Source organism: Streptopelia decaocto (assembly GCF_964273445.1).
Source record: "Streptopelia decaocto genome assembly, chromosome: 7".
Classification (NCBI taxonomy): domain Eukaryota; kingdom Metazoa; phylum Chordata; class Aves; order Columbiformes; family Columbidae; genus Streptopelia; species Streptopelia decaocto.
In genome coordinates, this window is record NC_138661.1 from 6,213,691 (window position 1) to 6,240,358 (window position 26,668).

General features: G+C 39.1%; 1 protein-coding gene across 1 annotated transcript in view; it reads left to right on the forward strand.

Moving 5' to 3' along the window:
* Positions 1-19,307, forward strand: part of PPM1A (protein phosphatase, Mg2+/Mn2+ dependent 1A) — a 35,359-nt gene extending 16,052 nt beyond the window's left edge. The window contains exons 3-6 of the mRNA XM_082059175.1: positions 1,423-1,540; positions 6,544-6,652; positions 9,222-9,279; positions 11,410-19,307. Coding sequence (XP_081915301.1) covers positions 1,423-1,540; positions 6,544-6,652; positions 9,222-9,279; positions 11,410-11,439 — 315 coding nt within the window. The 3' untranslated portion in view covers positions 11,440-19,307. The remainder of the gene's footprint in view (positions 1-1,422; positions 1,541-6,543; positions 6,653-9,221; positions 9,280-11,409) is intronic.
* The last annotated feature ends 7,361 nt before the right edge of the window (positions 19,308-26,668 follow it).

The following is a 26,668-nucleotide window of genomic DNA, read 5'->3' on the forward strand; positions in this document are numbered from 1 at the left end:
GACTTAAATCAGGCTAGAGAATATTCTTTACCTTCCTAATCTTTCTCTCCTTTCCTGGGCATATAATACTGACATTACTGTTATAATTGCACCAAGATAAATGCAGAATGATTGAACCTTGACTTCGTATTTTGCAGTTTAAATTTTCTTCTTGACTGTATGAAGATCTGACTTCCTAAGTTTGTTTTTATTCTTGTCTAATTACTATATTTCTTATTCAGCGTTTTGCAATACAGCTCTGAAACTAGCGCAAGTAAAAGATGGGACTGTTTTGTTTAACAGATCTGTGTAATTTTGTCTGCAATAACTTCTACTCTGTATTAGTAAGTTGCAGGATGATACAGTTATGGAAGAGATTTGAAATATTTAGTTTGATAACTTGACACTTCCTTTTCCAGAAGCAAGCTGTAAGTCATAATTTAAAAAAGCCAATTTTTTTGGTACGAAAGAGACGAGACAACATGACTAACAAGGTCGTTGTTTCCCTTTCGGAAAAATGGAATTGCTTTCAAACACTTTGGCAGATTCATAATGCGTATATTTTTGTTTATGATTTTTGTCCGGTAATCCCAAAAACAAATGCCAGGGAAAGAACAGTGGCTGGTGGATGCTGGAAGCTTTGCAGTAGCTGACTGTCAGCACCTCCCCATACGCCCATACTCTCGTTTTAAACGCTGGCTTGTTCTTGATCTTGCTGACTTCAGTGGATTTAATTGGTGTTAAAAATCGAGTGTATGGATGCGTGTTTGCAGACCAAAGCAAAGAGTGTTGAAAGTAAACTAAGCGGTTACTTTTCATAAGCAAAGTGTTTGCATTTTCACCTGTTCAAGTATTAGGGTTCTGTTTAGTTTTTAAATGTTTCCATTTCAAATAATACTTCTGTAAAGGCCTGGGACCCTTCCGGCTCATCTTTTAAGATTCTCGCACTTGTAACTTTTCTTGTTTTAAAAGAAAAGAGGAAAAAAAACCCTAATAGCTGTGATTTTAGGTGGAAGCAGTGTCTGAATTCAGTACCTCCCTACTTAGTGCTTTCAGGCAGTAATGGTTTTGTTTTCCCATCTAATACCTGTTTTCCCAAAACGCTTGGGTAGTATTTAAAATAAGATGGAACGCAGCTTTGTAATTACACGTCGCTCATTAGTAATGTTGGTTTCTAAAAGACAATGGGCTGTCTGTAAATGCCTCCATGTAGTCTTCAGACCAGAAAAGAGTAAAGAACAAAATTGCTTAAAAGGTTGTACTGCAGACTTCTGGAATTCTGTAAGGGGGCGGGGGAAAATTAAGACTAATGATAATATTAATCCATAGTAGAAGTTGTATTCTAGTATTGTATGATTTGTGAATTTCTGTGTGTAAAATGCTTTGATGTGTATTTAGCCTGGTGTAGTATACATTCTCAAATAATTTTTTCTTTTCCACCAGGGAAGTCGAGACAACATGAGTGTGATATTGATCTGTTTTCCGAATGCACCAAAGGTATCGCCAGAGGCGGTGAAAAGAGAGGCAGAGTTGGACAAGTACCTGGAAAGCAGAGTAGAAGGTGGATCATTTAAAAAAAAATAAGTAACTTTGTTTCTAAACAGACCCCCTGGCCCCTTTCCCCTTCCAACAACTAAACTGTTAACACATACTGGCTTTTTAATAGACCTTCAAGTGCCATTGGCCATCTAGTGTACATCTTTGAAAAAGGCACTCGTATAGTCCTGCTGTATGTCCTGAAAACATTCTGCTATGAAAGTGCAGCAGCCTATAGCCTTGAAAATCAGTCAGGATGGCAGAGAAAGAGTTCATTTGTGCTCAGTGTTCTTCATGAGTCCATTGCCACTGCTGACTTCTGACCAGTAAATCCTGGTTCCTGTGTTATGGCGTGAAATGAAGTGAGCACAGTATCTCACAGAGTGTCTTGAAGATGGTAATTTGAGTGCCATTTCTCCATATAGTTATGTACAAATTAGCCATAATATTTTATTATTGAATTATTATAGGGTTACAGCTTGATTACTGTCCTCTTAAAGGCACCTGCTAACATATTTACTTGAAAGAACTTCAGAAATTTGTCAAAGATAATCTCTAAGCATTCATGATGAACAAAAGCTGGGGGCTCATCTTACTCTGATAGTAACTTCAAAATTTTGTGTTAAATTTGTATTTCGGGAGTTCTTAAACTTTAAAGCCGAAACTGCATGTCTTAGGGGTTTTGGATCACCTAACTAAAAATGATATTTGAAGTCGATTTGATTTAAAAGATTTCTCATTAAAACTAAATTTACAGTGCCTTTTGGTATTCAAATACAAATGCAGCTTGGAGTTTGTTTCTGAAATATAAGACACGCTGTATGCATTATTTGCATAGGTTAAGTCTATTTTTGAAGTGGACTCCTCTAGACCTATATGTTACAAGCCTAGTTACGTGTATGTACTCCAAGGATCCTTAATAGTACACAGGGCACGATACACAGAGTTCTTCACAACTGTGGTGTCAGTGATTAGTAAGTTAGAGGAACATATTGTGCACTTTTTTCCTCCTTAACTTGCACAAATATAACAGTGCAGATTGAGAAGCTTCACAGAGTACTTGCCTACGTGAGAATTCTGGGTTCAGACAAATGTGCCATTTCAAAGCACTTACTGCCCCTGTAGGTGCTCCTTCAGAAAATACCATCTTTTTTAAAGGCCTCATTTGCAGGGTCTTGGCAAACTGCATCTGTTCTGCCCCCAAACAAACATCCAGACGGGCATTTCTGTGTTTTAATCTAACACTTGCCTAATAGGAGAAGTTGGTGCATAGTAAGCAGTAGCGTGAATCTTTTTGACAGCGTAGCAGGAATATCCAAGTGCACGAGTTAAGTGTCAGATGGCTTCTCCATTTCAGAGCAGCGAGCAGTTTTGCACCAGGCATTTGAAGAGCTTACTACATATGCCCACTCACAGTGGCATTGGTGAAGAACAAGTATGCTGTAAATTCACACATTAATTCGCAGCATGCTAACTCTCCTAATTTGGGCAAGTATTGCCTTGTATCTTTTTGTCTGAGTTCAGACAAGCCCATGACCTAGAATATGAAAATATGTTCAAGTTAAGGCTGCATCTTCAGCTGGCCTCATCGTACCCCGGGAATATTACCATGAGGAAAGCTGACACTTTTGTACGAACGTTTCATAAATGAAGAACCTAAACACTGGAACTGCATGTGATTATGGTACATACAGTGAATTTGGCTGCCAGTACTCTGCGTTTATACAAACGCAAAATTTCAGGAATGAGCAAAGTGTGACACTTGTGTAGAGGCAGAAGGATTCTGTATGTAGTTACAAAGCACTTTAATACTAACTTAATGGGATGATGTCTGAACAACTTGAGGAAATACATTGTACTTCCCCTCAAGAGTCTTTCCGTCTTTTTTAGAGTTGTCTTCAATATTTTTGTCTACTGTTGCACAAAGATATTATTTAACTTATTAATATGTAGTAAACACTATTCAACCCAGCAGTGATTTGTATCAGCTGTGTGCAGAATTTGGCCTTTTAGGTCTTATTTATGGGGAAAGTTGAGAGGCTGAACTAAAGCAGAACGTCAAGAACAGGTGCCAGTTAACTTTCTTAAATTTAACTTCATAATTCTTGTGCAGTTAAGTTGTTTCCTGGTATAAATGGATAAAGCAGTGTTGGCTAGTAAGGTAGGACTGCTACAGCATCTAAAACTTTCAACACTACAGTGAATAATCTTGCTGTTATCCTAGGATACCTTAAGAATGGCAGTGCTTAACTTTAAAAGCCTAATCTTCAGCTGAAAGAACTAGAAAATATAAGGACTACTTTTAGAATGATCTTACTAATCTGTAATATCAACTTTAAAGTTAAAATTCAGTAAAATGGAAACTTGGTCAAAATGCATATTATGTGTTTTTATGCACTTCAGTACTCAGTGTAGTCCCACAAGTAATGAGATTTGATGCTGGCTAATGTGCATTTTTGATGGTTGAACTTTTATGCCCACAGCCCACAATATGTCTTTACAGTGTTAAGAAGTAGCGCAGATTTTAAGACCGAATAGGGTTTAGTACAATGGTCATCTCGAATAAGGAGAGGCGATTCCGATTTTTAAAAACTTAGAAAGTTTTCTACTTACCATGCCATCTAGAACTCTCCTTTTACTAATATTTATGTGCTTGTGGTCCAGATTCACAGCTACAATAAATAGTAATGGAAGAAGCAGCAAGTGTGGAGAATCACCTTTGTGCCATTACTTGCAATAGATCAGTGTTACTCCCAAAATACTTTGTGAACTTCATGGTAGAAGTAATCAGTCATTCCAAAATGTGTTGCTATTATTTGCACTAATATGTGTTATTGATGTGTTGACTCTCAAAAGAAACTTGTCTAAGCTTTTTTCCTGTTCTCAATTTTTTTACATAAAAACATTCCGTAATAGATAATCTTTGCAATATTTATACCTATCTAGAGATAAATCATTTTAATTTAGCTGTTATATGTTCCTTCCCATATTTTCACAAAATCAAAGCTCTGGCTTTTTCTTAAACTTTGTGTGGAATTCTCATTCAGAATCTGAAAAAGCAGATATGTTTTGAATCCTTTATTTTAGGGTTGTAAGTACATTTTTCCAGTACTTGATGCCATGAAAATGTGTAGAAGGTTTAAAAGTAAATTAAAGGTTGGGGGGAGGATTGTAAGATGTATCGAAAGAAGAGAATTCCAATAAATTAAACACAGGTAGCAGACCGACTCCATTTGTTATGTCTTCAGTGTTCATTCAGTCTGTATCTATAGTTTGATCAAAATACAAATGTATTCATTTAGTGGAGACTGTATGTTAAATGTACTGCAGTTACAGGTTGTGAAACTGTGTAGCATAGGTAAACTATAAATTCCTTATTTTTGTACAGCAGAACTTTAGCACTAGCACAATGTAGAATAAACTAGCTGTTCAAAATTGCACAATAAAGGAACTTGGCAAACCAAATCCGAGATCTTTGCTTCTTATTCAGATTTAAGAGTGTTAGCTTTGCTATTTACTAAACACTAGATGGTAACATGAATTTTTGGCTATAGATTTTGAGGAAATGGCAAGCTTTTGAGGTGTCTGTGGTGTGTGGTGTCATGTATTTAAAACGTAGGTTTGGAAGTAAACAGCTTAAAGCTTTTGTGTTGCAGAGTTTGGCACTGGTTGAGGGTTAGACTGTTTCCACCATCCCTTGCAAATAATTTACACAGCCTGACTGCAAGATACAGCTGATGCTTTCTGTGAACACACACAGCCCTGAAAAACTGTTACACGCACCAAAAGTAATTCACAATTGATGTTTTTAATATTTTTAACTGAAAAGGACTGGATACTTGTTGGTTTTAAAAGCTTTTCTTGTGCCTTATTTCACTAATTAATTATAAAATGGCAACTTGGTATGCGTTTCTGGAATTATCACGTAGGGCAAAAACGGAATGCTAGAGTGTTTTCCAAAAGTGATGCTGGTGAATTCCAACTACTCTTCAAGCTGTGTAAATGCTTTATTACGTGAAGAATAGTGTGCGTGTACATACGTGCATGTATATATATGTATGTACACATTGTGTGTGCTGCAGTATTCACTTGAAGATCAACAGCAACAAGATTTAATAATTCGTATCTCTTATAATTTCTAAGAGCTCATGCTTACAGAGAAACTGCTGAGATGCATGTTAACAATGTGCTTGTTCTTTAAATTTCATAAAATCCCTAATTAAAGGGCAACTCTTCAGGGATGGTATGGTCTGAAATCTCTACAGTTCAAATAAAATCGTGTGCTTCTGACTTGCAAAAAAGCCCAAACCAAACCAAACAAAAAACAGGCCTAAGAATAAAGTTAAAGAATTAATTTCTTAGGAAATGTGACACACTATACAAATTCTCTTCACCCAGAAGTTGGAGTGGATCAGCTTTAAATAACTGCCCAATATTCACGTATCCCCTAAGTGAGTTGAGGATGGAACTATGTCTTAGATGTGATGTCCCTGGCTTTTAATTTGTATGGAATAGTTCTGAAAATTTGCATGGTGCTGTAATGCAGTGAGGTAAAAGTGTTGCCTAATATACATACATCCATGGGAGTTTTTTATGTGTTTAACCTTTTATTTCTTGAAATTATTATGTTTTCTGTGATGATGATAATATTTTATCTTCTGTTGCAGCGATAAGGCTGGTGTTAATATCTGCCTCATACCCAGGGCATTTTGTTGGAAAGATATTGCATCTTCTATCGTATTTAATGTATAGCAGGAAAGCCATTAAAGATTTTTTTTCCCACTTTTATTAGATAGCTGTGTATTTCTAAAACCAGTGTGCATGTTAACAGTTTGTCAAATCTGTTGCAGGTTCTTTTCCTTATGGAACCAAAGTTAACAATTACCGTGTTGAATATGGCCGGTCGTATTTTATATATGTATATAAATGTTAACAGAAGTTAAGCTGCCTTTTTATAAAACTGAGTGTTTCAATCTTTTGAAGTTAAATTTGGACTGCACTTACAAAAAAAGTACTTCTGATTCCCAGAGATCATAAAGAAGCAGGGTGAAGGAGTCCCAGACTTAGTCCACGTGATGCGTACGTTAGCAACTGAGAGCATCCCAAACCTCCCGCCGGGGGGTGAATTGGCGAGCAAGTGAGTGCACATCGATGTCAATGTGGTTTTTGCTTTAAATCAAAATTTGACTGTAAGGCCACTCTTAAAAGGGGCGGGGGGGAAAGAAGGGTCCAGGACAAAAGGTGATGATCTGTTCTCCAGTTTTTATTACTCACTTGTTCTGAGCGAAAAGCTCAAGCGGAAGACCATAGTTAACTATGAATCACTACTAAAATTAATGTCAAATGTAACTTTTGGGGAAGGGCTGAGGGTTTTTTTTTAAGGGTGGCCTGAGTGTATCTGTTTCTTGTAATTAACTGTGTTTTCTTGGTGGGAGGGTCCATCTGAAGATGCAAAAATAATGCACTGACTTTAATAGTTACTTGGATATCTAGTTCTACACCTTGACAAGAAGCGATATTGTGTGTTTGCTTGGCAGCTTTCTTTCCTTGTCTGCAGCTAAGGCAATATTGTAATTGCTTACAAATTTGCTTTTGTATCTCTCTGCTTGTGACAAATTTGAAAACTAGATAGAAATCTATCAGAAAAGTGGGAAGTTGAATTTGCAGCTTTCTATATAGGTTGGATTTGTCCTTGAAGAGTTCAGTGTTGTCGCTCTGCAGCTTTTCAAATTGATGTTGAGTCTTCAAGGGAGCAATGGGCTTAGCTCGTTTGGACCCCAAACTAAGTGCTTTTGGCTTTGAAAGATTGTTCATGAACCTGCTCTGGCTTAAAATGGACTGGGCACATATGGTCCAGGCTATGTTTTTAACCCTTCAGACTATGATTTTTGTATTGTTACACCAAAAGGTGAAGACACTAGGTATGTAATTGAATAAATGCTAACTGAACTGTAAAGATGACTTCTACAAAATAAAATTGCTCTTATATGAACTGTTTGAATAGAAAGAGCAGAGATGGCATTTTTATATATAACAGCGTATATTTAGGATGTGTTGCTGTAGTCTCAAGTATCAAGGAGTCAGTTTACACATGAAATATGGCACATACCTTGATTTTTTGCAGTCTCCTTTGGCTCGCAGTAGCATCATGGTTGTGAGGAAGTGCTGAAGTGACCGACTTCTGTGGGATTTTGTGTCTTAGTGATGGTTGTGGTTTGATTAGGAAGTGGTAGAGGGATGGATTTAATTGGACGTTAGCATAACTCAAAGCACTGTTGCCAATTGTAATGGAAAAATAATGCTTTTCAAGAAACCTGCCTTTATTTGGAATCAAATATACCAATTTCTTGAACGATCAGGGAAGCTTTACCGTTCATACATGCAGTGTACTTTGGGTGTAATTGCGTGTTTTTATCGCTTTAAATTCAGCCTCTTCTTCCATGCCCTGTAATCATTCGCTAGATTCACTGTGACATTTATACTGCTGCATGGTAGTTCTGACTTTTCGGTGTGATGAGATGATTATAAAGCCCATCGTCTGCTTTTTTTTCTTCTAATACACTCCTTTGTGATTGCTCTGCATGCATCCATCAGCAGCTAAAAGGTTGTTCTTTGAAGTTTGTTCTGTATCACTGTTGTAGTCTGATACTCTGTCATACTGAGTTCTGCAGCAAAGGGGTCTGGAAGAAAGTTGCTTTTTAAGTCTGATCTATAATTCTTCTCTTGAACTCCCCTCTTTCCTTCCTGCTCCCCATCCAAAGTTGTTTCCTTACTTGTTGGGTAAGGCAAAGGCTTCCTCTTCCTCTTCAGCCTCACTTGATTTTTTGAGTATCACTATTGGAGCAAACCTTTTCACAAAAAAAAAAAAAAAACAGTTTGCTCGTTTACATGTTGTTTGCAATTTTTCTTTTAATATTTTATCAACACATTTCCTATCAATAGTAGAAAAAAACGAGAATCGCATAGATGAAAGTTACTTACAAGCTATCTTAAATATGCTAAGCAAATATTTTTCTTCTTTAAAGGAGGAAACTGTCAAGATGCTTGGATTAATTTTTTAATACTTTTTGCCAAACAAAATTTGTAGTCTGAAGATATTATACATAGAACTGCTTTTTGCACTTATATTTTTTTTTTGAGAAAGGTTGATGGAGAGTATCGGACATATTATTGTTAAAGAGTATTTTACAAAGTAAAAGAAGTAATTTACAAAAGAGTAGAAATTTTGCCAGGCTTGCACATGACCAGTCCATTTCAGAATGCAACACAAACAAAAATGTACTTCAGAATACAGGTTTTGTGCATCTGTAAAATAAAAGAACACTGTTCCCCTATGAAAGTGCCATAGAACTGCGGGGCCTCATCAGACACACAAATGACCAGGGTGTTCAACGTCCGTTGAGTTTTCTGATGCATTTTTCCAAAATCAAGAGAATTTTCACCAAACCAAACAGCGTCACAGCTTCATCTGTGTGTCAGATCGAGCTCTGAGCGGTATCCTGCTTTTTCCTTGACCCTAAAGATGTTAAAGAAAACAGTCACTGCATTTAGTGTTTAATGACATTGCTAACTTAATCTTGGTTCTGCAAATTTAAAACTTTTTAATTTTAAAATTAAATTTAAATTTTAATTTAAAATTGTACTTAAGGAATTTGACTTAAAAAAAAGACACAGCCTTAAAATCTTGTTTCTTTTTTTTGCTCTAGACGGAGTGTGATTGAAGCCGTTTATAACAGACTGAACCCCTACAGGAATGATGATACTGTAAGTATCCTTTCTCTTACGTTATCTTTCCCCCCACCTGATTAATTTTAGCTGTTTTGTAAAGAAGCATATTGCCAGTACTTGTTAAGACTCCTTCCCAAAAAAAGCAATAGCAGTGTTGTGCTCTTTGGGCTATGTTTTGTAATAGTTTTCTGCCATCTTCTGCTGAGTGTGGTCTCAAAACTCTGGTATGTTTCATTATTTGTCCTCTGTAATTTCATCATTTGAATTCTGCCTGGGCTTCCAAATGCATTCCTGCCAAATGATGCAGAGAGTCAGGTATATATATCTTTTTTTTCCCCTCTTATGGGAGACATTTTTCCCTAAATATAAAGAAGAAAAAAAAGCTATACTTATAGGTTAAACAGATTTGTGACTCTCAGCTTTAAGGATGTATTAATGGTCCAAATGGACTGTAAGCACTTCCATTCTTAAGCATAGAGCATCTTGCAGCAAACGTGCACTTTAAGTTTGTATATGTCTGTGATCAGAGTGACAAGAATCCACTGAAAAACACCCAAACAAACCAACCCACCACCAACAAAATAAACCACAACAAAGTCTAAAATACGAACAGGGATCCCAGTTACACTTCGATCACTGGAAACAACGTTCTGTCACCAAAAGTGCTGTATTTCCTGAAGTAGTTACATTGATCCTTACCAGCACAAATTATTTACATGCTTAGATGTCACACAGGTGGAATGCATCCAGACATAAAGAATGGTGTGTTGGCTTTAAAACTGGATGCTAGTTTATTTGGCAGTTCTCATATCTTTAGCATAAAATTTCCTATATAGTGGCCGAAAGAGAATTCTTTACCTTTAGAGTACATCCTATAGTATGTTACTGTTGTACAGACAAGCAGTACGCAAACTTCTCTTCATGAATATGTTGACAACTTGTATACAGACGTTTACATGCTGGGTAGCTGGTGTGCAGCTCCTGCGGTTTTACTTGCTATGTTTTTATTCTTCATCCTTGCACTTGGAACAAATACAACCATTTTGGTCTTTCATAGAAAATTGTTCTCCTTTGCTACTTCTGGTCTTCGAGAAAAAACTGGAGGTGGTACTTTTGCAAAGGGTAATTTTAGTGATTTTGATCTTTTTCTTTTTTTATACTACACCTCCGTGCCAACTGTTCTTCATGGTTTGTAATGAATTCCGTGTGCAAGTTTGAATGAAGGGTGCAGAACTTTAGTGCTAAGAAATTGTCGTATGTGGCATTGCTGGAGACTTAATTAGCCTCTGTTCTTGAAGGAATAATTAAGGCAGGGCTTCTACAGAGGAGTAACATTTCTACCTCCTGCAGCCCTAGTAATGGTAGGGAAGTGTAGCTGTGGAAGCACCAGCATAGACTTTTATTAAAGCTCACTGTAGCCCCTAATTACATAGGGCAGGGTAGCAGGTAGTTCTGAAACAACCTGACTTGTCAGTTACACAAAATCCACTGTTGCATGTGGGTCGAAAGGATCAAATTTTGGGGTTACTCAGGCACTGGATGTGTGGTTGTAATGCCATGTACTGTGGCTGTACGGTTATGATTTAGAGCATGACATGTCTCTGGTTCCAGTTTTTTCATATATACATATTTTTTTTTCTCCTTGTGGTTTTATTACCATTCAAAATTAGGGTTTCTTGCAGTTGCCCAAACTAGACTTCTGTAACCTTAAATTATAAGTGTTAAAATTGATCTGGATTATAACAAGGTGTCCATTGATGAGCGTATCAGCCTGTGCAGTGAGGGAGGGCTGAGGACACTAAAGATGGTGATGATGATGACAAATCCTGTTCTTCTTAACACACCTGTGTAGTAAGTGTATCCATTTTGTATTACTTCTAACTCCTCTGGGAATGCTTTAGAATAACGTTCCTAGGATATTATTTGTAGGAGTGATAAGGCTGTTATAAAACACTTGGTCAGATTTTGAAATGTCTTGCTACTAATGCTTCATTACTTAAGCATATGTGGTTTTTTAGATGCTTTTAAAATGCTGTTTCTGAAAGGGGAGAAAAAACAGACTCCTAAAATGATTCAAGTCTTTACCCTTTTCAGTCTGGATTATCCAGAAACTGCTGTAACTATGGGCACTCCAGACTTTAAAGGGCTCCTTCTTTTTTCTTTAAGGATTCTGCCTCAACCGATGACATGTGGTAAAACTGCTCATCTGGCTGTGGAGTTCACGTTTCATCCTTCAAATGAAAGTGCAGCCCAACCTCAGTGACCCTTCTTAAGATCCATCCTCGACCTTAATTAAAGAAGGGAGTACGATGAGTTGGTGAGAGTGACTACAGCAGTATGACATCTAGCCCAGGAACTGATCTTTTTTTGTAAAACAGACTTCTGTAAACGTGATTTCAAACCATAATTCATGTTGTAAATCAGACTCCAGCAATTTATGTTGTATGATTTTTGTTTTTGTAAAGTGCAATTGTCTTTGTACAAAATGCTCATATTTAATTATGAACCGCTTTAAATCACTATAAAGGTTAGAAGAAATGTTTGGCTTGTGTGATGCAACAATATATATCCCTTTAAATTCATGTTGTGGTTTTGGATTGCAAGGAGCAGCAGCCTAGCCAGCTAGGTGCTCAAGAGGTGCACAAAACTGTAGAGATAACTTGGTTTTATATGAAAGCTGAACTTGTGGGCGACTTCCCAGAAACTACAGTGTGTAAATTTGCTTGGCAATGGAAAAATAACTTAAAGAGCAGTGCACATTCTTCAAACGTGTATATTGGTTCCTTGGACGTACTCCTGCTCTCACATTGAGTTAAAGGGAGTTCTGATTTTGACTTCAGTGGGAGTTAAATCACCCCCTATTAATAGTAACGTGTTCATAGGCAGATGAACCGTGGGATTAGAATGCCTTGATTCTTTGCACCTCTTTTTTTCATTAACCCTTACCTGCAACTACTAATCACTGAGCACGAACAGGCAGCTTTCTACATACGGTAGGAGTCTGCAGCATTTTACAATCCTGACGGGCTGGGTCTGCTGCTGTTCCAAGTAAAATACTTTGAATTCCATTTTATCAATAAAGCTTGATTTAACAAACAAGACATTTATCCATAAATGTGTAATTCCTTTTTTTTCCTGCCTTTTTAAATGTCAGTGCCATTGTAAATGATATTTTACTTGTGGAAGAATATTTTTATTAATTGGTAGCCCATTTTTAAAATGGGTAGGATTTTGATTACTGCCCAAGACATAGCCATATGGTAGAGGATGATGTGGGATTAATCTGTTACCCTCTTTTTTTCTTACAAGTGTGTTTTTTTTCTTTCAGGCTTTTTGTTTTGTTGGTTTCTTTCCCTCCCCACTGAAGATGTGCATTGGTTTGAATTTGCCTACTGTTTGATGAAAATACATTTGTCAAAGCCTGACAATCTTTAACATTTTATGGTGTGTGTTTTTAATTGACCCTCTTACTTAGAATGAGAGACTAGTGGTTAAACAGTACTTGTGATTTGAGATATAGCATGTTGACAATATTTAACTGTTCGTTGTTTAAAAATTCTAATTTAAAATTTTATAAGATAATAAACTAATTTCATTTAAGCTTAGCTTTCTCCCATTGAGCATACAAAAATTAAGTTTTCAAGTCAGTCGTGTTTGCAAAACTGTTGTTTTGTGCACCTTGTATTGTCTTTTTGGTTGAGAATATTGTATTTATTATGTAGTTTACTCATTTAGTAGGCAGATTCCCCAAAAGGAAAATCAGTAAAACAAGTAGATTGTAACATTTATTGCAGTTAAACAGAATCAAAACTTGGTGTATAATTACTTTTTGATAGGAAAATGTAGTACAATGCATTTTGCTATATTTGTCTTTCCCTAACTTTGAAATATACATATTTGTATATATAGCCTTAAAACTAATGCAGAGTTAGGGAACACTGAACAGTGAAAAAGTAACTTATAGTGTCTTGGAACTAAGTATAGTATATACCAGCAAACTTTTCTTTTATCCCTCTTGTCTCTGTGGGGTGCTTAAACGTAACTTCATTGTATTCAGTTTGTAATCTGTTCAAGCATGAATGAAGAAAACATAAGCACTATTTGTATTTATAAATTTATAGCAATTTTTGCTTAAAGAACCAGTTCCTTACCTACCTATGAATAAATGCTTAAAATGTCTAATTTTGTTGTAGAGTGCAAAACTATAATAATGTTAAGTTATAGCTTCACAGGCACCTAATTAACGAGCATATTTAACAATACATGGCGTATTAGTGCAAAAAAGCTAAACCTAATTTAGGACGAGGCAGATGGATTGCTGTCCTTTCTCATAGAGGCTAAAGTTTAGGTTTGGAAACCGCAAAACCTTGGACTGGACTGTGGAACCTTTGAGTTTTTTAAACGTTAAAAACCAGAAGTAAAACTGTGGTGTGCAAAGCCATACTTCGTAATCACTTAAAACTGTCTCAGCGACAAATGATGCATTTGAAGCCTCTTCTTCCGAGGTCTCCTAAAGGTTAGAAAGAAGTTAGTTCTGCTGTTGCTACAGGCGATGTCAGTAGATTTGAGGGCAGTGCAAGAAAGCCCGTTTCAGGCCTTTCTTCTCCCCCGCCTGTGTTCAGCGTTTTGATGAGGTCCGAGCACTGAGTGTATTACGTATGCATTAACACTGCCATTTTAGATACCGATTTTGATTACAAAATAGATGAATTAAGTATATAAAGCATCTTAGAAAAGGGGCAAGCTGTACTTTTCACTGCTCTGAAAAGAAAAAGGCACTTTTGCACCTTTGTGCATCTCCTTCTTGCACCAGAAACTTTTTTTTTTAAATGCTAAAAACATTAGCACCTCAGGGGCAAGGCAGCAATTGTGTTAATTTTTAAGTATTGTGTCCTATTTATTTCCCTCTTAGGAAAAAAAAAATCCTGTGTGACAAAACTGAAAATTGTGTGATGTTTAAAGATGTATTTTTTAAATACATGTTCAAATAGGACGGTCCCAATTTGCTTGTTTTTAAAAGGAAATGACGTTTGTAAAGCTACTGTGCTTCATATGCCATGCGACTTTGTTTTCCTTCTTCCTTTGACTGCTTCACTGGCTTTGGTTTCTGTGAGTTTTGTTACAGTCAGATTAAATGTTTCACTGGTTGTTCTGGGAAAATACCTGTACTGCTCTATAGACAAAACTGTTTCCAAAAAAATTCTCACTAATTCAGCATTGAAATATGTTCAAGACAGAGGCTTCTAAAATGTGCTTTAAAACCGATGTTGGATTAGCTAAATGCAGTTACTTTAAGCAGGGTCCTAGATTTGCAAGGCTTTGTAAATGTGTCGTATCGATAGAAATCTGCAGGTCCTGTGTGAATTACGAAGCTCGTACCAAGCCAGGAGTCTGCACCGCAAAAACCTCCGTGTGGGGCCGTCGTTTGTTTTAATTGTCCAGCAGGATGAATTGGAGAGAGACATTTCCTCCATTTGTCGTTAAACTGTGCTGAGTTGCGGTAATCCTGGGTTGTGTCATTAGTGAGGTGCCTGATGAATACGAAGCGGCAAATGAGTAACGGCAGCACTTGCCATGGCAGCTCAGTGGGTGCCCAGGCCAGTAATTTTAACATGTACTTACGATAAACTGACTTCAGAGCCCGTTAAATGGTTTGTTGCAAAGCTGGTGCTGTCTCTACATAGGTTAAAGTCTGAGCCATTTTACTCGGTTCAAGAATTGGAAACTTCAAAAGGAGGTTTATAATAACAGGATTAGGGCAGATTAGGAAATATTTCTTCACAGAAAGGGTTGTGAAGCACTGGAACAGGCTGCCCAGGGCGGTGGTGGAGTCACCATCCCTGGAGGGGTTTAAAAGATGTATAGATGAGGTTCTTATGGATGTGGTTTAGTGCTAGTGCTGGGTTATGATTATACTTGATGACATTGAGGGTCTCTTCCAACCAAAATGATTCTATGATTTTATAATAATTTAGGAACTAATGATTCAGATCCATGATCGACTTACATCAAGACTAAGCGGTTGCCGTAGCCCTACTGCCCTCTTTGTGCCAGCACTCGTGCTTGTGTGGCCGTGCAGTCAGGAGAAAGGAAAGCGATGTGTGCTCTTCAGCTGGGTAAGTCCATGTACCCACATCCCACAGCTGGTTTTAGGGCAAGATGGGAGCAAAGGGATGGGTGCACCAGCCCTTCTGCCTCAGTTTGGGAAATAACACCCTAAAAGCAGATAAATGAACAACGTGTGTAGGGAGTATCAAAGCCTTTGCAGATCTTTCTCCACTCTAAAGGCAAACATTTTGCTTTGGTAAACACTCTTCTCTTTCTTAAAACTGGAATTGTGAGGCTGGTTTTAATGTTGTCTTGTGGCTGCGTTCCACGCTGACAAACTTATTTTCTGTTCTTTCTCTAGTAGGTAGCTCTGTCCTGTGGGACAGACAGCGTGGCTGCCACAATTAGGTTACCGATACAGTTGTTACAGTTCACCTTATTTCGGTGTACATCAGGATTTCATCATGCCAAGATGTTCACGTTCGTCCCTACCTGCACCCTCTTGAATTGCTTTTATGCTCAAATGGCTTGATGTATTTAAATTTCTCGATGTTTAAACTTGGCCACATCTGTACCGCACCAACCTTTAGTAAAATGTTTCCCTTTTCCTCATCATCTGGCAAATAGTGTTTTAGTACTAACCTGATGTACCTCGCCATAGGTTCAGAAACAGCAAAACTGTGTAGAGCTATTGAGCTGTACCTGACAATTTTCCGTGGAAAATGGAGTTGTTACTCTGTGCCAAGCTTCATGAGGTGTGAAAATAATGCCTCCCAGATAACTAGTGTAGCTCCTTGTTCCTACAGCTCCCGGTGTCCGAGAGGATCGCACCCTCAGCCTTTCTATACCAGTACAGGCTCTAAAGTCTCTACTTGGCTGGAGAGATTTTTTTTAACTCTTTAAGTGGTAAAAAGAGGCTCTGCATGTGAATTTCTAGGACGCTGTAGCGCATGGAATGAACACGATTCCTGCTACAAGCTGTAAAAACTAAGATATAAAAGTCCCAATCTGGTGCTGAGTACTTTTGACTGACCTGTCTGTGAAATATTGATCAGAGAATCTGATGTTTTGAGATGTCTCTGGAGTGTTTGCGTGGTCTGCAGGTCTGTACAGACCCAGGTGGGCACCTTCTGAAACACTCTGGAGCCTTATTTTGCTTAATTATTTTAATGAGGTAGCAGTCAGCTGGGCCGTGTTATTTGTTCACAGAAGTTCAAGAAGCTGTAGGAGAACGTAAAGCTTTTATTTATTCTCATGGACCACTAAATGCTTTTGATTAAAAAGTAAATATACAGGGTGCTACATGCTGAGTTTACATCATCTCCCACTGAACACTTGATTCCAGAAAAATCTACAAATATTTCTACTGTTAATACATGAAAAAAAAATGTCTGGAGCTGTTATCTTCTGATTGCGCTTAAGTTATTGATCTATAGAGACTTAGGTCCTATGCATATTCCTTGCTTTGTCTGTGTTTTCATTTGATGTTCCTTTTGAGTAGCAGTAAAACAAAACTGGTTTTATTATTTTATGTTTTTTTTCCCTTCATGTAGATACTGCTCTACAGTCACTGTGCTTCCAAGCTAAGGGAACAGGAGCGATAATGGTGTCTTAGGAGGGGGCTTTGGGGGAGACTTGCTTTAAATGCAACAACGACCCCCCTATCCTTTGCAACCACAACATTTGGGAAAGTGGGCTTAACGTTACAAATGCCTTTTCTAGAGTTAATGGAATAGCTCTATTCTGAAAGCATCAAAACTTCGGTAGAGGTGGGATGACAGGTCAGGTTTCTCGAGTATATATTGGTTTATGCCTAGCTATATTTTTACATGTACTGACTCCTGGCCAAATGCTTCTTAAAATATCACTCAACACCTTTTGCTCTTTTTTTCCTCCCCCAAAAAGAAAAATAAACCAAATGATGCTTACGACTGTGTAACCAGCCATTTATTTGCGAGGGGGAGCGCTGTGTCGGACGGTGCCGTTTTCCTTGAGCGCTACGTCTGCGCTTCTCGGCTCATTCAATATCATCGAGCCAACTCTGAAATGCATTTTTCTTCCATTAACCGTGTGGCTCTGAAGAACGGGTGGGAGTGCAGGGTTTTACACACTGTGAGTAAACCCCCAGGGTTGAAGGAGGTGTCGTTTGTTGTATTTTCTGAGCAGTATCTTTGAGAAGAAAATGAGAAAACTGAGACTGGCAGGTCATAAAACGTTACACACTCCTACTTCAGTCAATGCCTACAGACTGAGGTCCAGAGTTTAATTTCGCCTGAATTACTGAGTTCAACCTGGTCTGAGCAATGGAAATATGGAGTAGCCGATTTGTTTTCACTGTTGGGATTTCAGGCTGAAGCGCAGTATTTTTATTCAAACTACAGGCGAAAATCAAATTAATACAGACTTGGGAAAATCAGGCACATCCTTAACTTTACGTCCTGCTGATATTGATGGAGCTTCACTCCCAACATCCAGAGTTTGCGCATGTATCATTAAAGCCTTAACTGTCCCACTTTTGGAATGAAAAAGAAATGTAATCTTTATTCAGTTTGGGATTTGAAAAAGCTTTTCAAACCCAAAGGGAAGAAGGCGGCAAAGTAAAATGTTAGATTAATTGGAGAGAACTACTTCATAAGGCTTTAAACATGTAAGTTGGCATTTTTTTTCTTCTAAAACCTCAGAAGGGTGCAGTTTAGGAGGTTCAGACTTTGATGTAGCAATTTTAGCTGTGAAGATTAAATAAAAGGATGAAACCCAAACTGAGTTACCCAGGATGGAAAAACAATGAGACGCTAAAAATCTAGGAATAAATGTGCTGAGTTTAACACAGCGTGATTTCCACGTCTGGTCATGGAGCTACTGGAAGGATCTTTGCCGGTGTTTTTAGGGGAATGTTTTATTGTTGCGAGTGATGCTGGACTGCCAGACTCTTAAACTGGAAATGGGGCATAATAAAGAGTCCCATACGTGACATGTGGCAGAACCTGTTGCCACACATTGATGCTTGTGCAGCCGTTTGATGCTGGAAATTGGGATTTCCCAGCATTATTGCTGATGGTGTGATTCGCAGTGACCTTGAGTACCAAGAGTTAAGTTGTATTTGTTAACTGGATCTAACTCTTTGGTGCCAGGAATCTAGTTGGTTTGGAATAAGCGCTGAATTAGGCAAATGTTCTTGACAAATCGCGCTGGGTAGTTCAGGACTCGGAAAACCGAATGACTAGTGGGTTAATATGAGACAAAACCTAGATCCTCCTAGCCAGGGAATACTGGATATATGAAAAGCGTGAGGTTTGATCGCCAGAACTGGCTCTAAATCTTTCCAAGCGGAGATTTTGGTTTCTAGCATCTGTCTTGTTACTAAGCCCACGTACAAACATGCTGAATTAGAGAGTTTTCACCTGTCTGCTCACAGAATTGACTCCACATCGTATCCTAAGAGTCTGGTTTGTAGTGACATGCTGTGCCTGTCTTTTTAGAACATTCATGACCTCTTTATATCTATTTTGTGGAAAGTGTAACTTTTTTCATTGATGACCTGTATAAATGTGTGTTATGAATGGAGAGATTTAAGCTTGAAAAGCACGTTTGCAGATTACACGGCTTCATTATGGAATTTATAAATTTAACAGAGTAATATACAAGAGCATAACTATTTTCCTTAAGTAGAATGTATAACAATAAATAATAAATTATTCTCCACATAGTTCACCCACTATTTACAGTTTTACACAATTCAGACTGTGTGTTTACAGAAAGTTCAATAAATGTATATTTTGTACTATGTACAGATTCCTGGTCCCAAAGAAAATGTGTGAACTTAGTTTCTAACTTAACTTTTGAGATTGTACTTTTTCCTTTTCTCTTTCTTTCTTCTCGGTTCTGGTTTGGAATCAGTTGAACAAACCGCGTTACGCCTGTCAGTGGTGGAGCCTTGCATTGGAATAAACGGGAGTTGGAAAAATTTCTAATCTACAACAGTGATTCCACTAAATAAAACAGGCAATTACATCGTGTGTGTGTATTTGAGTGATGTGCTGTAAACCGCTTTCACATCTCTTCTGTTGGTACAAATTTACAAGCTTATCAGGCCTCCTTCAGTTTTCTAGTTGTATTAAAATGGAATATTGGAGTGCTTGTTTGCATCATGTTTAGTTATAGTAATAAAAATCCCCCTTTTCACTCTTTTTCCCCTTACATGTTGAAATTCTGAGATAAAGCCACAGTGTTGCCCAAAGGCCACCGGTCTGGGGCTTTTGGGAGAGCTGGGGGTCAATTAAGATGCCCAACTTTTGGAAAATCAAGTCACGCAGGAGCAAAATCTCTTTGTATCTTCTGCCCTGATTCAGTACTGGACTTTTGTAACGTAATTCGTAAGAGCTCAAGGATGCTAAAGGATAAAATAAGTCTTTGCACTGGATTCAGCCGGTGTGATTTGCAGGGAAATGCCCGTATGTTGTTGGTTCACGTTTATCTTCCCTGGAAATGTCGATTTACCGGAGAGCTGGTGGGATCCTGACAGGGACTGTACAAATTAAAGCGAGTGCTGATCTGCTGGCCCTGCGGCCTGGAGCAGAGTTCTAGAGATTCGGCCCCAGCCTTTTAAGGATGAAAAATCAGAACTATGGAGTTGTCTGGCAAAATGAGGGAATGTTTTCCATGGATTACAGACCAAAATTGCTGCAATATGACCATTTGCCTTGGTCCATATTAATGGAGCAAGCGTGGGAGACAAAGCATATCCCTTTGTTTTCTAGCTCAAAGTGTATAAAAAGAATGCTTTATCCCATCTAATTGGAAATTTACATTTTAGTGTCTTTTTCCTCAAAGCCAAAGAATAATATACCTGTGAATAGCATTGTTGGTTGATTTAATTTTTTTTATTGACATCTAATAATAAATTTGAATGTCATTGAAGGTATTTAGATAGAAACGTTAAGCTATCTTAAGGTGTTAATTGTGGCTGAATTTAATCAGCATGTACCTGTGCTGATGGAAAAGAGGGAGAACACTGAAGCCCAGCTGAATCATTTTAACCATTATTTAAATTGTAGCTTTCAGCAATTTTTAAGAATGTAAGAGTTTATACTAATGCAATGTAGTTCTGAAGGAACAAAGGTGAATTTGGCAGAGACTAGCGACAATAATTGTTTACAGTTACTGATACAAATAACAAGACAATTTTCCCTCCAAATACTCATATACATATCTTTGGGAGCTGAGTTGAATGTGGTCCTGCAGGAGTGGAATCCATCAGTATAACTACAGTTCCTATATTGATTAAGTTAATGTGTAGTTACCAATTTTATTGTGAACTCTCCAATATTTTTACTGAAAGTAGGAGAACTTCCCATTATCTGCAGCCTCTCCAAGATCCTACTTAGGAGCTAAAGCTGTGAGACAGATGCATTGTTGTCCTGGTGGACACAGGATGACCATGAGGCAGCACTGGGCCCTTGTGGCCAAGAAGGCCAATGGCATCCTGAGGTGGATTAGAAGGGGGGTGGTCAGTAGGTCAGAGAGGTTCTCCTGCCCCTGTACTCTGCCCTGGTGAGACCACATCTGGAATATTGTGTCCAGTTCTGGGCCTCTCAGCTCCAGAAGGACAGGGAACTGCTGGAGAGAGTCCAGCACAGCCACCAAGATGCTGAAGGGAGTGGAGCATCTCCCGTGTGAGGAAAGGCTGAGGGAGCTGGGGCTCTGGAGCTGGACAAGAGGAGACTGAGGGGGTGACCTTGTTAATGTTTACAGATATATAAAGGGTGAGTGTCAGGAGGATGGAGCCAGGCTCTTCTCGGTGACAACCAATGATAGGACAAGGGGCAATGGGTTCAAACTGGAACACAAAAGGTTCCACTTAAATTTGAGAAGAAACTTCTTCTCAGTGAGGGTGACAGAGCCTGGAACAGGCTGCCCAGGGAGGTTGTGGAGTCTCCTTCTGTGCACACATTCCAACCCGCCTGGACACCTTCCTGTGTAACCTCATCTGGGTGTTCCTGCTCCATGGGGGATTGGACTGGATGAGCTTTCGAGGTCCCTTCCAATCCCTGACATTCTGTGTGATTCATTTTCTTTCCCAATTAGCAACTTAGACTTGTCTTTAATTAAAAGTTTGCTGAGTAAGCATTTAAACCCATGAGTTTATTTGTACGGTAGAGCAGATTTGAAGTAAATACAAGTAGCTACAGTGAATTTTCTTTTCATTACCTCTTCAGTAGCAGAAGTGTCGGTGACACTACTCGGGGTCTCGCTGAACCTCTTTAGGAAGCATCATCTTGCCGAAGCTGCTTCATGGCTCTTCCCCTTTACACCAAGCAGTCCAACGCAGTTTGCTGCCAGCTCATGAATCCCAAGTATAACGTGGTGACAACAGTCACCTTCCTTTGAAACTTGAATCCCGCCCTGTACGCTATAAAAAGGTACAGGATAAGGCAGCTATGTGTAATTGACTTCAACACAATAATTCAAGGTATGTTACAAGCATGAATGAAAAAAAAAAAAGGCATTTAAGGAAACAAAATCTTTTTTGGTCTGCTTATAAAATAATCTGTGATGTCCTTAGACTAAGCTCTGGACGGCAGGAACAGGGTATTTGGACATGGGTGGCCCCAGATCTTTTGCAACTCTGCTTTTTTTTTTCCTCTCTTTTTCTTTCTCCATTTCCTACTAATCCAAATTACCTTTTCCAAAAGGCCACAAACCTTTCAGAAGTATTTCTTTAGAACAGTAGTTTATTGGGTTTGTTTTGTTCACGCCTATCATGGATATAGTGGGACTCTGTTACCTGAAGAATATGGAGTGACACAATCAATTTAAGTCAATCTTAATCCTAATGTTTTACTTTATATTAGAAGTGTCCTTAAGTATGCACTTCAGGTATTTTTTTCCCATTGTTGCAATGTTTTGTTTGTTTGAGGGATTTCAGTGTTCACCTTTGGCTGTCTTTGAAGGCTGCACGCAATTGGAATAAGAAAGTAAATGATGTCTCCATCTGGTTGTTGTTCTTTTGTTGTTGGCTCCCAGTACTGAACTGGAGACTGGCAGGATATCAGGAATCAGCTTTGGAGGGGGAAAAAAAGGCCGATTTCAGAAGGCTTTTTCTGCAAATAGTAGCAATGAAATGTACGCAATAGATTGAAATAACGTATTTATTTACAGAAGTAAATAAATATTTAATATTTATTTTTACTTAATATTTTTACTTAATATTTTTACACTCTTAAAGCTTAGAGGACTTTCAATATCAAAACCTTATTGTTCTGTGGAGAACCATTAGCAGGTGACCTGCCTCATAGGGCTGAATCTTGCCCCGGTTTCGGGTTCTGAGGGTGAGGGACTCAGTTTACCTGTGTCTGAACGCTTTGGCGGGGGCGCGAGTTCAGTGCTAGAAGGAAACTGCTCCAGGCCACAGCCCAGCTTTTATCATCTAGGAGCTAATACAAAGCTTTCATGTTGAAATTTGATAAGGGGCTTATCACCTTGTTTCTAGGTAGACTGCAACCTTTAGCCTAATTTTTATATTCCCTGTGTACACAAATCAGTTGTGTCTTGTTCTGTGGTTGGTTCTTGCTTTGTGTGCAGTGAACCGCATTCCTTCTGCCACCCCTCGCGTACACCCAATCCCTTTGATTATTTTCGTCCTAAGCCATCTATTTTTTTTGGCTGGAAGCTTCCAGAGCATTCTGTAAAAGTCTATATTCCCTCTTGCATCTTCTGTGTGCATTTCCTAAATTTTTATCCTATTAGGAATAGCACGCACTTGGTTTCTTCAACACTTGGTCTAACGCGGTTTGCGGCTCTTGGCTGCTAAAAAGTTGAACTCTTTCAACGGCCTGTTGTGCCGGCTGTGTTGGGAGGCCAAGTCCACCGGATCAATTGAGCCCAGGTGTTTGAGGCCACAGTGCGGCCGTCTGCACCAAGGCCCGTGTTTGACACGGTGTGGATCGCTGGAGGGGTGGCCGGGGACACCACATAGTGACCAATGGCAGAACCCAAGGGAATGGCAGGAAGATGTGCCACGGGAGGTTCAGGTTGGACATGAGGAAAAGGTTCTTCACCCAGAGGGTGCTGGACACTGGAACAGGCTCCCCAGGGAGGTGTCACGGCCCCAAGCCTGACAGTGTTCAAGAAGAGACTGGACAATGTCCTCAGACACACGGTGTGAACTGTGGGGTTGTCCTGTGCAGGGACAGGAGTTGGACTCGATGATCCATGTGGGTCCCTTCCAACTCAGAACATTCTATGATTCTATGCCCTCTACAGGCACCTAATTAATACAAATACCTTGTCTCAGCTTACCTGACTGTGTGTAGAGATTTAGTGCATTTCCACTGGGTATGTCCTGCCTTGGCAGCATCTGCTGAACGTTCCATCCCAGATGAAGCCAGTGAGCTCCTCGCGTGCTTAAGGCTAAGCCTGTTCAGATGGTTTTTTGCGGCGCTGAACCCACAATTCATTTCCTCTACCGTTGCTATGGGTTTTTCTGAAAGAAGAAAGAGAAACAAAGGAAGACACGATTGTACGCTCTACATTAGCAAAGGCAGAGAAAATTAATGGAGCTACTTTTGAGCTTTTTTTTTTTATTTCAATATTGCTTAACTTCAAAAGGTCTTTGTACCATTGCCTGGAAAATGTGTTTAGTCTAGTGAACTGGTGCTGGTGTATTGTGTTCTCCACATTTTAACAGTGTATGCTTTTAAGCAATGTAATTTCTCTGCTCCAATTTATGGGGTTTTTTAGAAGCAGCGGTCTCCAAACTTCTTCCCAATTCCTTCACCTTTATCAGCTTTAAAATACTTCATATGTTTAGCATAAATAGCTTCTGTGCCTTAAGCACTGAATGAGAGAGCAGACTCCATGCATGTCAGTGAACCAAGAACTTTACTAGTTCTCCTGCTCTAATACGGATGATGGAAACAGCCATTGGAAGAGGAGTTTCTCCTGAGTAGTAACACAATAAGGCTCATTTTTCATTGTGACTCTTCATATTGACACTTCTTTGGTACCCAGATCGCAGTCAATGGTTCCCTCCTGTGTGTGAATGCTCTGCTCATTGGGAGCAAAACCCCTTCCTTCTTGTGCATCGGTCATGGTTTATGCCATCTGAGCAGAACAGCTTTAACTTTACCAATCCTGAAGGACATGAGCTTAAGTGCAAGAAGTGAGACACTGGCAATTGGATATACCACATAAAACCGACCCCGTGAGTTTTAGTCCTGATTCCTAGTTAGGGAAAACCTTAAGACAAAGACACTGGGCAGCCCAAGCCTTCAGGCCAGCTGTCTCTTTTGACATATATTTCATTAGGCAGTTGCAGTTCCTGAATTACACACGTTCTTTGTCTAGTGCATCGTGACCCCTAGCACAGCTGGTGATGGGTCGGTTTTTATTTTGCAGGGGAGGAGGAAAACTGGGGTTTGTCTATTCTGATCTCATGGAAATCAAATCTTTATGAAAAGAAAGCAGATGTTTTCCTTTCCTGCTCTGAAGAAGAAGAGCTGGGAGGGGCTGTTCCATAGGTCCCTTTCGCTTGCCACCAGGAGGATCTCGGGCCAGGAACCCTCGTACGTATTAGCTCAGAGAAGATGTAGCTGTTTTCCTTTTGCCGTGCATGGGCAGGGTCATTGACTCCATTCAGCTGAAGGCCTTCTCTAATCGATTTTCAAAACAGTCTGAGGTCGTTGCGTACTGTGCCCTACGGCAACCCAAGGATTTGTATATTGTGTGCTTTGACCTGATTCTTTGCCCGCCCCACTCCCAGCATCCTGAGGTAGATCTGCCACGCTTTGTTGTCCCTCACAAGCATCTGGGGAGGGGTAGGAGGAGAGATTTGATATGATTTTTCAATTAATGCCTACCAATCTACACGTAGCATCAGCTTTGGCTTTTTGGCCCAGCCTTTGGTGTCATTGTTACAGCCCTAATGGGGCCTCTGCATGATGTATTCGAACTGTTGGGACCTATTCTGGCAGCACATTCACAAAAATGTTTATGAAGCCACGAGATCAGACCACGGGTCTCTAAGATGCGAAGGAAATACACGTTTTGAGTCGTGATCCTTATTTCTTTGCAAGAGACAGAGATAAAGGCATCACTTTGTGTAGATGTGTTCAAAGCCATTTAACTTAACATTCAAGAGCTTTCTTATTCGTTAGACTCAGCTCAGGATGTTTTGTTTTAACTTGATACCTGCACGAGTTAAAATGTTTATACGGATCTGTCCATGCGTTTGGCTGGTGCTTTCCAGTCAAACATAAACAGAAGATACTAACAGAGTAATTCTCACAGCAGAAATTTAGAAACAAATTCACACAGATAAAGAGTAGGGAAAGCTTGCAGTGAAAAGAACTTTAGAACAGGAAAAGGTGTTATTTCTCTAGATTCAATGTTAATTATTTGCACATATTGCATACTTACATATAATATTTGATGGAAGTATGAAAATAAGATAACTCATTTTTAATATATAGTTTGGTAAACCAGCTTATTCCAGTATGAATGTAAAATATGGTCTGTGTTTAAAGGGCTTCACCCTGCTGTCAAAAACAGACGTAAAAAGTCTCAAGGAAGTACCCAAGCAAATACATGCCTACATTCCAGTCTCATTTAGGAGCACAATCTCTAATTGCAAAAGTGCTTTTGAAACTGTATTAGGAATTTTCTCCAGCAGCAAATCAGCTATTTTCTTTGCAGGAGCGAACAATGGAGAACTGACCTAAATACACACAATTATGCAGGAAATTTTGCTTTGAGGCACAAAATGGAATTGTAGGCCGAGTATGAAAGTTAATTTGAATTTCAGACTGAGTCCCAACTGTTGCAGAAGGGAGAGTCGAAGGAAACTATATTTGAGGGATTTTTCCAGGCAGCTGTGAACACCGAGTTTTCCTGCAGTAATCTCCTTTTTATAACTGAGACTTGTAAATGCTTGTAAAATAGGCTGTCACTGCTCAAGTTTTCTCACCCTCTTTCCTCCTGCGCTTCAAATAATTGTCTGCCTGTTCTCAGGGAGATGTCCTGGAATAGGGTGGCCTTGTTGTCCTGGTTAGCGGCGAATGCTGGACCTGGGCTGGTGCCACCAAGTCTGGCTGCTCCAGAACTGCACAGTAGAAAATGAGGCCCACGTGAAGACGAGGTCCCAACATCTCCGCAGTCAAAATTTGAGGGTGAAAAATGCTGCACTTTCCTTCTCTTTATACACTGGCTGTGCTTTCCAGAACAAAAAGCAGCGGAGAGAGAAACAAGTGAATGAAAAACAAAACAATCCCACGTAACAAATGGGAAGAGGCCAGAACTGTCTGTTCATCTCAACTGATTATAATGCCAAACGATGAAACAAAAATAGACATCAAATAGAAATAGAAAATCAATGTAGAAA